Source organism: Porites lutea, chromosome 1 (genome assembly GCF_958299795.1).
Source record: "Porites lutea chromosome 1, jaPorLute2.1, whole genome shotgun sequence".
Taxonomy (NCBI): domain Eukaryota; kingdom Metazoa; phylum Cnidaria; class Anthozoa; order Scleractinia; family Poritidae; genus Porites; species Porites lutea.
In genome coordinates, this window is record NC_133201.1 from 45,578,808 (window position 1) to 45,591,237 (window position 12,430).

General features: G+C 37.4%; 1 protein-coding gene across 1 annotated transcript; it reads left to right on the forward strand.

Annotated features, from left to right (window-relative positions):
- Positions 1-5,187: 5,187 nt before the first annotated feature.
- On the forward strand, positions 5,188-12,220 carry LOC140938955 (uncharacterized). Its single transcript, XM_073388493.1, has 7 exons — positions 5,188-5,894; positions 6,362-6,456; positions 7,336-7,489; positions 8,715-8,778; positions 9,200-9,468; positions 10,322-10,481; positions 11,387-12,220. The coding sequence occupies exons 1-7, from the start codon at positions 5,211-5,213 to the stop codon at positions 11,566-11,568; spliced, it is 1,608 nt and encodes a 535-aa protein (XP_073244594.1). The 5' UTR covers positions 5,188-5,210; the 3' UTR covers positions 11,569-12,220.
- The last annotated feature ends 210 nt before the right edge of the window (positions 12,221-12,430 follow it).

Sequence of the window (12,430 nt, forward strand, 5' to 3'; positions counted from 1 at the left end):
TATAAGGCAAATAAGGAGCTATTCTCTTCAAAAGAATACTGCTTTGGTGTTTACGGTGAGTTGGCAAGTTGAGAGGTATTATGCCTATATTTGTTGTCATAAATGTTTAGTCAATGCCCGATATAATCACCTCTGCATTAAAACAAATACCAAAAGGAAATGTATAAGAAACTGAGGTGCAAATTCCCTTTCTATACAATACGTCCATATGTACTCGAAATGCCCTCAAAATCCTCTTAAAAAGCCCTCACAAAAGGCCTTAGTGATTATTTTCGGAATTTTATCATATCCGTACGTAGTTTCCTTCTTGTAATAGACCTGGAGAGGCGAAGATGCCTCACAAAGAGGAACATATAAGGATCACTTTCCTAGATAGCCAATATAGCTTATAATATCATATATGAGAGTTCACCTACACCCATGTATGCGTTGTCCTCTGTAAGTTGAACGTGGTAAAAGCATTTGAATAATGACCAATAATCAGTCTTAAAACTTTAAATAATTTATTATAATGTTGTTGTGCTAACATTTTTAGACTCTCTGGTCAAATCTGAGTGCAAATCAGAGCAGAACAAGGGTTGTTTTCCTGGTAAATACTTTCATGTTACGCCGAAAAAGCAGAATACCATCAAGAAGTATCAGTGTATATGAAAAATAGCTCTAAATGTAGACTTGAACATGGACATAATCTAGAGATAACGTTCATTAGTTTTTAATGTCTTTACTGTATAAGATATAACACTTATTTACCGGCGACATTGCTTTTGATTAAAAAACCGATTGTGAGAACTAATTATAAAAAGATCTTAATCCGAACTCTCCAGTAAGATTTCTCTAGACAAAACAAACCGCTCTTCATTGATTAAAGTTTGATACTTTTTTCGCGAGAATAAATTACAAACAACATTGAAATTGCAAAAACGTCATTTTGGGTTTTTGAAATCAGACTGATTAATTTTTGACACAGAAACATTTAGAGTTTACGTCTTTCTGTCTGAAAAAAAAAAAAATGTCTTTCCGTTCCAAAACCCAGAAAGGGGTATGTGCATTTTAGATCATTCTCGCGAAACGGTACTGACAGCCAGTATCGAAATGTAATCAATCAAAGGGATTATTTTCTCAACAGTAAATATCTTTGAGGATGGAAGGTTTTTTGATCGTATATCTTCCAGTACTTGTATAAAGGGTAAAAGCATGGTACAGGTTAAACATCAGAATTTATGATGTGCATGTTTTTAGCATATCCTAGGCATGATTTTGTTGAAACTTTACAATTACACCTGAAAACTCTAAGACGGATAACGAGATACATAAACTACAGGTGCAGGCTTGGAATTCTTCGTTACTGAAGCAGCTCCACTAGATAAATCTATAAAAAATAAATAGATAAAAACGTCAGGCACTAAATGCATCTTCCTAATCAGGATTTCAGAAAGGATTGGATAATTTTTTTGGAAAACGCGGCTAAAGGCTAAGCATAGGTTGCTTTTATACCTTATGTTGCTAGAAATGTGAAATTGTATCTTTTGGAAGTTTCTTGTCGTGGTTGGAGGCTGGATTGCACTCTGTTATATACGTCGGGGATAGCAAAGGTAAAGGTAGCTGGCCAAGGTTAGTTTATAGGAGGTGCATGAGATTTGCACCAAAGAGAGTGCTGGTCTAGATAGGGCCGGAGGACACCCTCACTGATCTCGCATTTCAGTATTTAATTCGCCGCATAGCCAAGCTAAAAAGAGTTAGAAGGCACTGACTAGGAATGTTGATTCGAGTTCAAACGCGGACTGGACCAGCACCAAACAGGGTCTTACTAAAGAACTTATAATATCACATTGGCTGGCTTCGTTGGGCATTGTTCATGTCCTATACTTTCTGGGTAGTGGAAACCCACCTTTCTTTTGAAGAGAGGATTGGATAAGTTAGCCCAATTCCAATTTTACAACTCCAGCCCTATAAAATATACTGGATGTCATGCGCAGGAAAAAATTGGGCCAATAGACATCAATCCATCAATGAAAACTGCTGTCAGTAGTACCCCTGGGGCGAAAGTTACTTAAAATTGTCCCTGAGATAAAGTTACAAAGACCAAATAGGTGTCGCTTATCAGTGGTATTGGCTAGTCTAAACAAAAGATTCTTGCATTCAACAAATAAAATCTACCCCTTCTGTGTAAGGAGAGATTTCCCATGTTTTCTTTATTTGATTCGAATTTCATATCTAGCTGTTAAATATTCTCTTTGAAGTTGTGTTAGCCGTAATTTACATTGAATTTGCATTGAGTTGTTTTAGTTCCCTTAAATTATACACATTTTACTTCAATGTTTACTTTTAAAAGGATAATTTGTTTCTGGATAATTATACAGCTTAGTCACTGAATAATTAGATCTTTCGCCTGCTCAAATACAAACCGTTCGTAGTTTTTAGTTTTGACATTTTAGGGAATCCTGAGCAAAGGAAATTCTAACTCTTTTACACAGCTTTCTTTGTAAATTTCCTAAATTCACTTGCTTGACTGACATTTAATTTTGAGTTATTTAGTTTAACATATGAACTTTAAAGATGAATTTATCCAGATTTGTTTTCGCTGTTCAGCTGATTTTATTCAGCCTTCTTTCCATTTGTTTTGTGATGTTGTAATAAGTTGATCGGTTAGGATAAATAGAGCAATGTTATTCCTGTTTTACGATTTACATTGCGAAGTTATATGCTCGTCGATTTTACATTGCGGATTTAATTGATTGTACAAGTTACGTTAACGAGCCGAAGATTAAACTGTTGAAGTCCAAGCTTGAGTCCTGTACTGTTTCCAGTTGTAGCAGATCCGGTACCTTGGAATAGTGACGAGTTCCTTTACCGCTTGCCAAGCGAGTTGCGAGTTAGTTTTCCCCCTTGTTGTCCTTACGCCGAAGTCGCTCGAGTTCTCTTTACGCTTAATTTCCCGATTTGTTCCTGGAAGGGCAAAACTTATCGTCACACTGTTTCAAACTTTTTTCACTTGATTGTCGTCACTGGAATACATGTCAATCTCCTGCACTTTTCGTGGTGTAAACTTCTTCTTCTAAAACGCAACGTGGTCGGACGGATTAAAACGCTTGAGAAATAAAATTAAGTGAAAGGGGACACAAGATTATAAGTGTGAAAATAGCTTCGAATCATTGAGATTCTCTCTTATACTTTTTAAACTTAATATTTTTTAGTGATTTCACACTTTGAAGGGCGTTAAAATATTTTATCCCTTAAATATAAACACAGTGTATTCTCGTTTATCATATATGTCTCGAGAGAAATTATTAAAACTCAAGTACCTCTTAATTAATGTTTGATGGGATCCAGGCTCGAATGATCCCCTCTGGTCTAGCTGATTTTGAAAGAAAAAGACAGGTGTTTTCGAAGGAAGTTTTAACCGTGTAAAGCAAACAGCGCTCTTCCGGTAAGATTTTCTTCCAAAAAGCCATCAGATTGTTTTTTATTTCCCGCCGGGATCCCCTAATTAACTGCATTTTATATTTAGTATCTAGTCAAGCGATAAGAAGGAAGTGGTATAGAAGAAAACTGGATATATAAAGTGGGGCATCAATATAGCAAACGTCTGTTTTTAGCGTAGTCTTCGTTATAACGAACGATATTCTCTATGGAAAACAACCTCGTTATAGCGAACAAATTTTACCACTCCTATGGCTCTTCGTTGCATGGACTCAGTTCTATGTACTTTAGTCAGTTAAGTCATAGGAAAGGCGTAGCTGAAAAGGAAGTGATGTTTGTCAGTTTGAGATTATCAGAGATCCACTTAGAAATGAGCATAATTATTCCAAAAAGTCTGAGTTAATTTGTAGCTCCAAATGATACAGGCGATAGGTAAGTGCCTCGGTGGACAGGAGTCAACACAAAGGGAAATATAGTCTGTTACATTTTCCCTTATCTTTCGAAGAAATGACTTTGTAGCAATCCTTCTGTAAAGAAAATCTTCCTGGTTTACTTTTTGACCGACTTGAAAGTCTTCCTTTTGACAATGGAATTATTGAATTTTTCGCAGGCTTTCTTGCACGAAAAAGTTTTAGCGGTTTGTTGTTGTTTTTGATAATAAAAACGGCCGACTGTGGCTGAGAACAATATGGCTTGAACTATCAAGCAAGTCCTAAATATCTTTCACTCCTGTATTTAACTATGATTTATGAAAGAAGGGTCTCTTATCAAATCCTATAAGCCCATACCGAATCTGAGAGGAAGCGAAATTTGAGTTCTCGTTGCTTTAACTTTTAAAAGACTTGACGGTGCTCCATTATCCCATTTTCAGTAAAGGGCACCACTATCTTTCCGTTTTAAACTACTTAAAAACAACAAATTGCGATTGCTGTTTCTTAAAATAATAATAATAATAGTAATAATGATTATGATAACGATGACGATGACGATAATGATAATAATAATAATAATAATGTTAATGATAATATAAACATTTTTTCAAGATATATTATAATCTAAAGGACAAAGAAGCATTCAAAAAACATGTCTTGTGTAATGATTCAGTTTATATAACAGAAAGCATTTTCAGTTATGTTTACGTTATAAATATCCTATGAATAAAAGTAAGGGGAACTAAAAGGTCTTATTGTCTGAAAACAAAAAGTTTAATGCATTCACAATTAGTGAACTTTCCTAACCGAAGTTTGCGACTTACAAACCACCTGAGTTACTCCTTATACCATTAAAATATCAGGAATTTTGTTTCTTGAGTTTAAAATTGTATTAATGAAAAAAATTATCGGCTTAAGACGGCTTGAGAATTATTAATAAGTACACTGAAAAAACTGTCATACTTTTCCCCATATATTATACGTTATTACTAATTGATCATAATTTAAAAGGCTCACAAAATATCGTATTTTTAGCTGAACATCTTCGTGAATATGTTGCACGCAATAACAAATCCATCCCTTATTGCGAAATCATTAAATCGCCTGATAGATTTTTTAAAGTGCTCACTTATTTACATTTCCTTAGGCTTAATCCCTAATGCCTCGAAATCGTTTTTTATTAATAGCTTGGGCAATAACGCTTTTAAAACATTTTAACAATTTATTCACAATGGATGCAAATTGTAGTACAAGTATATACAAGTCTGGGAAAGACAATTAAGGCCAGTTCGAAACCATTACACGCTTTAATAACGATCTATCTTTTTTGCAGATTATTTCATAATACAGGGATCGAACATGAAGCTCAGATTCCTTTTTATGGTTTATATTACTGTTCTTGTCGGGCAGCCATGTCTCGTGAAAAGCATCTTTCTCCCATGGTTGAAAAGCACAAACGATTCTTCCGATGGCTTTCGTATTGCAAAAGTACTTCTAGAATTGAATAAGAAAATTCCAGGTAGTCCTATTGGAGTAAAGGTTCCAGAGATGAAGAACATCACCAGCAATATCTCCGTAGACGAGCGATGCTTTGGAGAAAACGACATGCCATTATCATTTGCTTTTCACAAGAATCATCCCTATACTTCTTTTCAAGACGCAAGAGAGTACATGGACGTAAAAGGCATGTTTCCTTCTTTGCTTTCGAACATGTTAGACTATTGTTGTCATGGTGGCGCCAAGAAAGTCAAATTTGCCAAGCTCTTACGTACACCACTGGAGGCGGAAGATCGTTTTCTAAGTGAGAACGTTAATGAGTACGATTTCACCTTTTCGATCCACGCACCCTCTGATGTTCATTCATTTCGGGATTATCCATTCATCCCGCTAGTGCGAGCCCCCAGTGTGGTCTTTCTGGCGTATGATGGAAACGAAAGAACCAGCAAGACTCACGCCATTGCTACCACCATTATGAAGGCCTGGCCCATAATGGTGTTCATTCTTCTCACAGCAACCTTCTCTGGTATCATAATATGGTTTTTGGTGAGTTAAGGTTATATTAACATTACTTTTACCCAGCTTTCTCAAATCGCTGCTTTCCTAATATTACAAACAAGTCGTTTTCGCCGTTCGCTCCATTTATTGTACCCTGGGTTCCAGAGGATATTTTTTTCTTTCGATACTGATGGTTCGCGGCGAAGCCGCGTCAACGAGGCAGGAAGTGCCAAGGGAGCCTTATTAAACCGTAAGCACGGTTTATTTCATATTGGGTATTTTTAGAACGGACCTCTGGAGCCAGGGTACATTTATTGCATTGCGATTATATATTACTTATAATAAACGATGTTTATTTTTTCTTTCATGGTGTGTCGAAAATGTGGTATTTAAATTGTGTCGATTTGAAAACTGTACTAAATACGATTACAAGCTTTTAAATTTAATTTTCCGCCTCCTCTTCCACAAAAGATCTTAAAAATACTTCTACTGTAGTCATCCTTTTGGCTTTATAGGATCATCGTCAGAATCCTCAGGAGTTTCCTCAATCATTTAAGAAAGGAGTCTGGGAAGGGTTCTGGTGGGCACTGGTCACCATGACAACAGTAGGGTAAGTTTTTAAAAGGTGTTAAATTCTCTTCGGAACAACAAGAATGCACGGAATCGTTACTTAAATTTTTTAATCTTTTCCTGTTATTATGTCTTTTGGTATGAAAAGACCTTATAAAGAAGTCTTTTTGGTGGCTTTGCACATGACGTAATCAAAATTCAGACTAACGAATTATCGACTTTTTGTACTGCCCTGCACCTTTCATAAGGTATCAAAGCAGCTAAAAGCTATATTCACACAAATGTTCACTTCGATAGGGTTCTACGTTTTGAGATAGAACACGCTTTTACGTGACGCAGCATTTATATGCCTGCCGCGAAAGCTGACAATGACTTATTCTGGGGATTTTGCCAGCTGAAAAGTCATTTGTATTAGAAACAGAATTACTTTGCTGTTTATGAGTTCCTCGAAAGATGAATTCACGCTTTTGTCGCAAAACTCAGTCAGGTGACAGATGTTTGAGTAGGTTTCCGGCCGCCATGTTGGTGCTAATCACTGGATTGGATCCCAACATGGCGTCTCCATACAAAGCTCAAAAATTTGGGTAAATCATTTCTCCAAATATCTTGCATATATTAAGTTGGACTGACCTGAATCTTGAGGAGGGTCTTTACCGATTTACTTCCTTTAAATTTCCCAGATGCTTAACTATATCTATTGAACAGTTTTCTGTCTTTGTTTGTTTGTTTGTTTGTTTTTTTTTCCATTTTTGGGGACGTGAAAGTGAAAACCAGCAATAATAATTATAACAATAAAAAAGAACAACGCCTCAGTCACTTGACCAAGGTGGAGATAAGCTTCTTTTTGCTTATCTTGATATGAATAGTTATTTAGGGGTGCTCCAACATCAGGTATTCTTTATTTTTCAATTGTCGACAGCTATGGTGATCGTTCCCCCAAGTCCACTCTCGGTCGTGTGTTTTGCATTTTGTGGATTATAACAGGCCTGATTATAATCTCCATTTTCATTGCTATGGTAACAGCATCGCTTGCAGCTACAACACACCCTCACTTCCCAATACATGGGTCGCTGGTAAGATATGCTTGTTTTTATTTACGAGGCCAAACGAAGTTCATAACGATAACAAGGAGCATGGTTGGGTATCATGACAGGGAATGCTCAAACGTTTTTCTGTAAACTTCCATTCGGGCAACACACTGAATTCTTACATCCGCATCGTACTTGACAGCTTCGATAGGTTCAAACTTAAAAGCCAGTGACACACGTACAACAACCCATGGCCCGGCCAGTACCTAACGCATGCGTACATCCATATCAACCGGGAATGCCATGCTGATGAGCCTTAATAACAGCGAAGTAGCTGTTCAATGGTTACCACTGCCTCCATATGGCCGTGAGTTGATGTGCGTGTCGATACGTGTGTCACTTTTACGTTTGTCCAATAGGTTGACGTTACGAATGTCATGTTTAACGTCACGTTTAATTTCTGGCGTTTTAAACCCCAGGGTACTCGTCTTACTCTTTTCACTGCAACAATTAGATCTGAGATGATGATGAAGACCATCTGAGTGCAATAATTTCATGCATAGGCTTTGACCTTTTTTTACGGGGCGGGACATTCAAGGGTGGATCATGTCCAAAATAGAAAAAAGTATATTAAGTAAGTGACTCAGTGACAGTCCCTTCTCGCTGGATGGAATCAGAAGAAGGAAACCAGAAGATTTTTGAGAAGATCTGACTGATAAAATTTTATAAAGTGCCTAGGGGCAAACCGTCTCCAAGAGGCTGGCCCTGTTCCACCAGAATGTCTTCGGCCGTCCCGAAAGATTTTCCCGGGGTCTACCACAAAAAAGTTGTCTCGTAGACGTTTTACTTTTTGACGTCCCACTGTGTGTGTCCCATCAAAGTCTAACCTAGATTTGTAATAGAGTGGTTTTCGTTTGAGTGTCGTAAAACCAAAACCAAAGTAATTACTCTGGCCAATCACATAGGACACAGACAATACATTGAACCAATCAAAACTCGAAGTAATTACATGTGGCTGACGCAAAGCGCGGGAAAATGCATGCGAGCGCGTCACAATTGGCTTTGGTTTTACTTCTGATTGGATGAAAAGGTGGCGCGAATCTTTTAAGCCAATCGCATCGTGTAGAAAGTGCAAAACCAATTACTTTTCGACACTCAAATGAAAACCGCTCTAAGGCAAACTTTCTTCTTGACCCACTTTCCCTTTTGATATTTGACATGCGCATCAGTACTGGCGGTGACTCATCTTTACTCTGTTTTTCACTTCCAGATTGGAGTAGTAAACGGAAGTGAAGAATATCAGCTAGGAGTGCTGATGAATGCGGACATGAAAAGTAAGCAATAGTGATTAAGGACAAAATTTAAAGACCGTGTTTTTTTCTGCTACGCATATAAGATTAAGCACGTCTTTAAAGTTTTTGAGGCGCTAAGTTTTTATGCTGTGAGTATCGCTCCGAATACAACTTACTGTATATTTCGAATTCTTTGCTGCTTTTTTTACGCAAGGAAAATAGATCTAAGATGGAGCTAATAATTCTGATCAGGAAACTCGGGTTACTCGCACTTTTAAGAAGTAATTGAGACACAATTTATTTTATTTTATTTTATGATTTGTCATTTATTATCTCCATTAATTCCCATTTCACAATTCAAAAAGCGCCGAAATACAGTTTTGCTTTAATATATTTACATGTTATTACAGTGTCCTATAACGCAAAGTGATTAAATCTATTTGTCTTTCTCTTAATTTTATAGTATTTCCCAAGATATACGATATAACGAGTGCTCTGTTGAAGTCAGAAATAGACGGCGCTTTTGTAGATAGTTTTATAATCACAGCGCACCTAAACCTGATCAGGAATCATCCTGGAATTAGGATTGAGCGCACGATTGAGCACCCGGTTACGTACGGCATGGTTTTGGCTGGCAATTCATCCCGTATGGAAAGCTGCGCTAGGCGTTACGTCGAAAACTATCCAAGAAAAGTTTTTCAAAAGATTGCCGAGCATCTCAAGCCTCTCAAGGTAGGTTTTTACCTAATTCGTAATTTGTCGTTACATGGCGGGCTTTAAGCTCTAAGAGGCTACGTTGAGTCAAGCAGAGTCTAAGGCGACGTCCCAGCCGAATCGAATTCAATGAATCTTTTTCATGTGATTCTTTGAATTCGATCGGAGTAATTGAATTTGGATAGTCTCGGCCGTTCTTCCCGCCTAGTGAACCGAGAATAAAGGATGTCGGCGGGCGTTGATTCAGAAACCGAACTTCATATGACCAGAACGAAATGCATAATGGAATTGCGCGCATTAATTTTTAGGCATCCTACTGATGCGACACGTAGATATATATTTTTTAGCAACTAATATAATTTGGAGTCTGTCTACTTTGAATTGAATAAAGTTTTATAATGTGGTTTACCGGAATGCGCGTGTTTTTCCTTTTGAATGAAAATCAGCATCTAAATGAAATCAGCTGGCCCATAAAATCAGCTTTGAGTCGGCCCAAATTCGAATTTGATTCGCAGCTCATGTCAGTACTACATTAAAGTAAGGCGTTTGTATAGAAAAAGGGGAAATCTTTTTTTGTGCCTGAAAATTACTTCAATAGTAATCAACAAGTATACCGATATATTTTTTGCTTATGTAGATAGTCAGCTCTGACTACTGTAAATTTCAAATAGTAATTTGTTTACCGTCAAAGCAGTTAGGAGTTCAGTTCTGAACTCGCTTAATCGGATCCATACGTTCCAGATTAAATTGGAATTTGGAAGTGTTGATATTTGAGGAGAGGGAGAACCCGGAGAAAAACCTCTCGGAGCAAGGTAGAGAACCAACAACAAAGCCTTTAAGATGATCTATTGGTATTGCGTTGATTTTATAGATTCCATCGGATGCCATAAGCCAGGAAGTAAAAGCCGCAGAGGGGTTGTTTTATGAAGAAGGAGCCTTTAAGATGATCGTGTACAGTGGAACAGCCATCTTGGCGGTGCTTTCTATCGCTGGATTAGTTTATGAGTTTCTAGCCAAGAAATACTTGCAGCGTAAGTAGTCTTGTAACCTGATCATCAATCATGCCCATCTTCGTTCTTCTGGCCATCGACAGCCTGAATGGACAACGTTATGTTTTAAATTGTTCCTTTCATATGGTGTGAAAAACAGGAAAATAGTCAGATCCTTTCTTCCAATTTGATGGTAATTTTTTTTAAAGGAAAGAAAGTATAGATTTTTGTGCTTTTTGACCATAAATTTCACTCGGAACAGTCCAAAACAGTGGTTTGTTTCCAAAACGTGAAAAAAAACTTAGGAAACGCTGACGGGCCGGTATTGGTGTAACTCTCATATTTGTTCGTTCAGAACGCAACAGCACTGGAAATTGCATTAAAAAAAGGAAAAAATAAAGGAGAATACGTCTAAACGATAAAAGTCCCTTATGCACGTTGTCGATGTCTTTTGGGGATGGTACAATGACGCAAAAAAAGCTAGAGTGAACTCTGGCCTTCTGCATGCTGTGTTCTTATTACCGAATCCGAAGTTTTCTCAGATAAATGCATTACCGTAGACATCTTCTACTTCACCACCACCCGTAATTAAGCTTGTGTTAGTAAGAGAAATTCGCCTTACATCTTGACATAACAATGACGTGACGTGATGTTTTTACATTTACTAGCTATAATGTGTTTCTTTTAGATACATGTATCAGTAATATTGCTGGTTTGCTGTTGACTTTACCGCGGCCATGTTAGTGGTCAAGGACAAAAGCATTTCTCTCCTCTTTCAACTTTCATGCCATTTTCATGTTATTTCTTAGAAAAGAATTTTATTGTATTGACCACCAACATGGCACAAACAAACTGAACAAACCAACAGTGAAAAGTACTTACTACACTAAGACGCCAGACGGCACTTTTATCTTCTCGAAAACTTTACTATTTACTTTTTTTGATAGCGAAACGGGCAAGAGAAGAAAACAATTACCTCAATGTTGAGATGACAAAGCAGACCAGTACAGATGGTCCGCCGCACCAGACTGAGGGAGACTTGGACGAGCTTTTGCAAGATTATAAGTCTTTTCATGACTCATGGGTAGAGAGGTGCAAGAGGCTTCATGGGAAACCTTATGGTTGTTAAGCTTAAGAACTTGTTTCTCCTTCAGCAAGTCAATTTGAAAGGAATTTCCCAAAGTAAAACCTTGCCTACCTACCAGACCAGTTTGTTTTTGGGTAAACGTATGCACTATTTTGGCATGCTTGTAGAAATAATCCTTCGAAAGGCGACTTTATAAAAGACAAGGTCAGAGTAATGCGGAAACTTAAAGACAGTAAATGTAGCCGAGTTTAGAGAAAAAAAAGCCCTTTTCATATTTAACAATGTCGATTCTCATATCTACAGACTTAGAGCTGCTTATATACACTGTCATGTATGGAATATAGACAAAAAATTGTTCTTTAATGATAGCCTTTATTTTGATTTAAGATTTATAACAGAAATAGTGTAGGAAATACCATGTACTCACGGGGGAATACTGGAAGTAAAGTCGTTGAAAAAAAAAATGATGAGGCTGGTCGAACGGTAGGAGAACGGAAGCCTAGAAACCCAGCTGTCGAAGTGGGAGTCGAAAGAAATTACAGCTCAATGCTCAGCTAAGCTGAATCATTGTCAAAATAAAAGGCGGTGGTTTTTTATTTCAAAAACTAAGAGAAGCTGCTTAGGAAACTAGGATGGTGCACTTAATCATAAAGTCAAAGACGATGGACTTCGAGATCTCGCGCTCAAATATTTATCTAGCCTCCCACGCAGGCGTTTTTAGGGGAGCTCGTTTTTCATCCCTCCCCTAAAAACGCCTGCGTGGGAGGCTAATGTTTATCCTGATGCTGAAAAATGTACGAAAAGTTCGACCTCAGCCGGCACTCTTGGTAATTATTAATTCTAAAGCTTTAATATAAAATCTTTAACTCCATATACTACCGTAGTAAATTGACAGCCCTTAAGG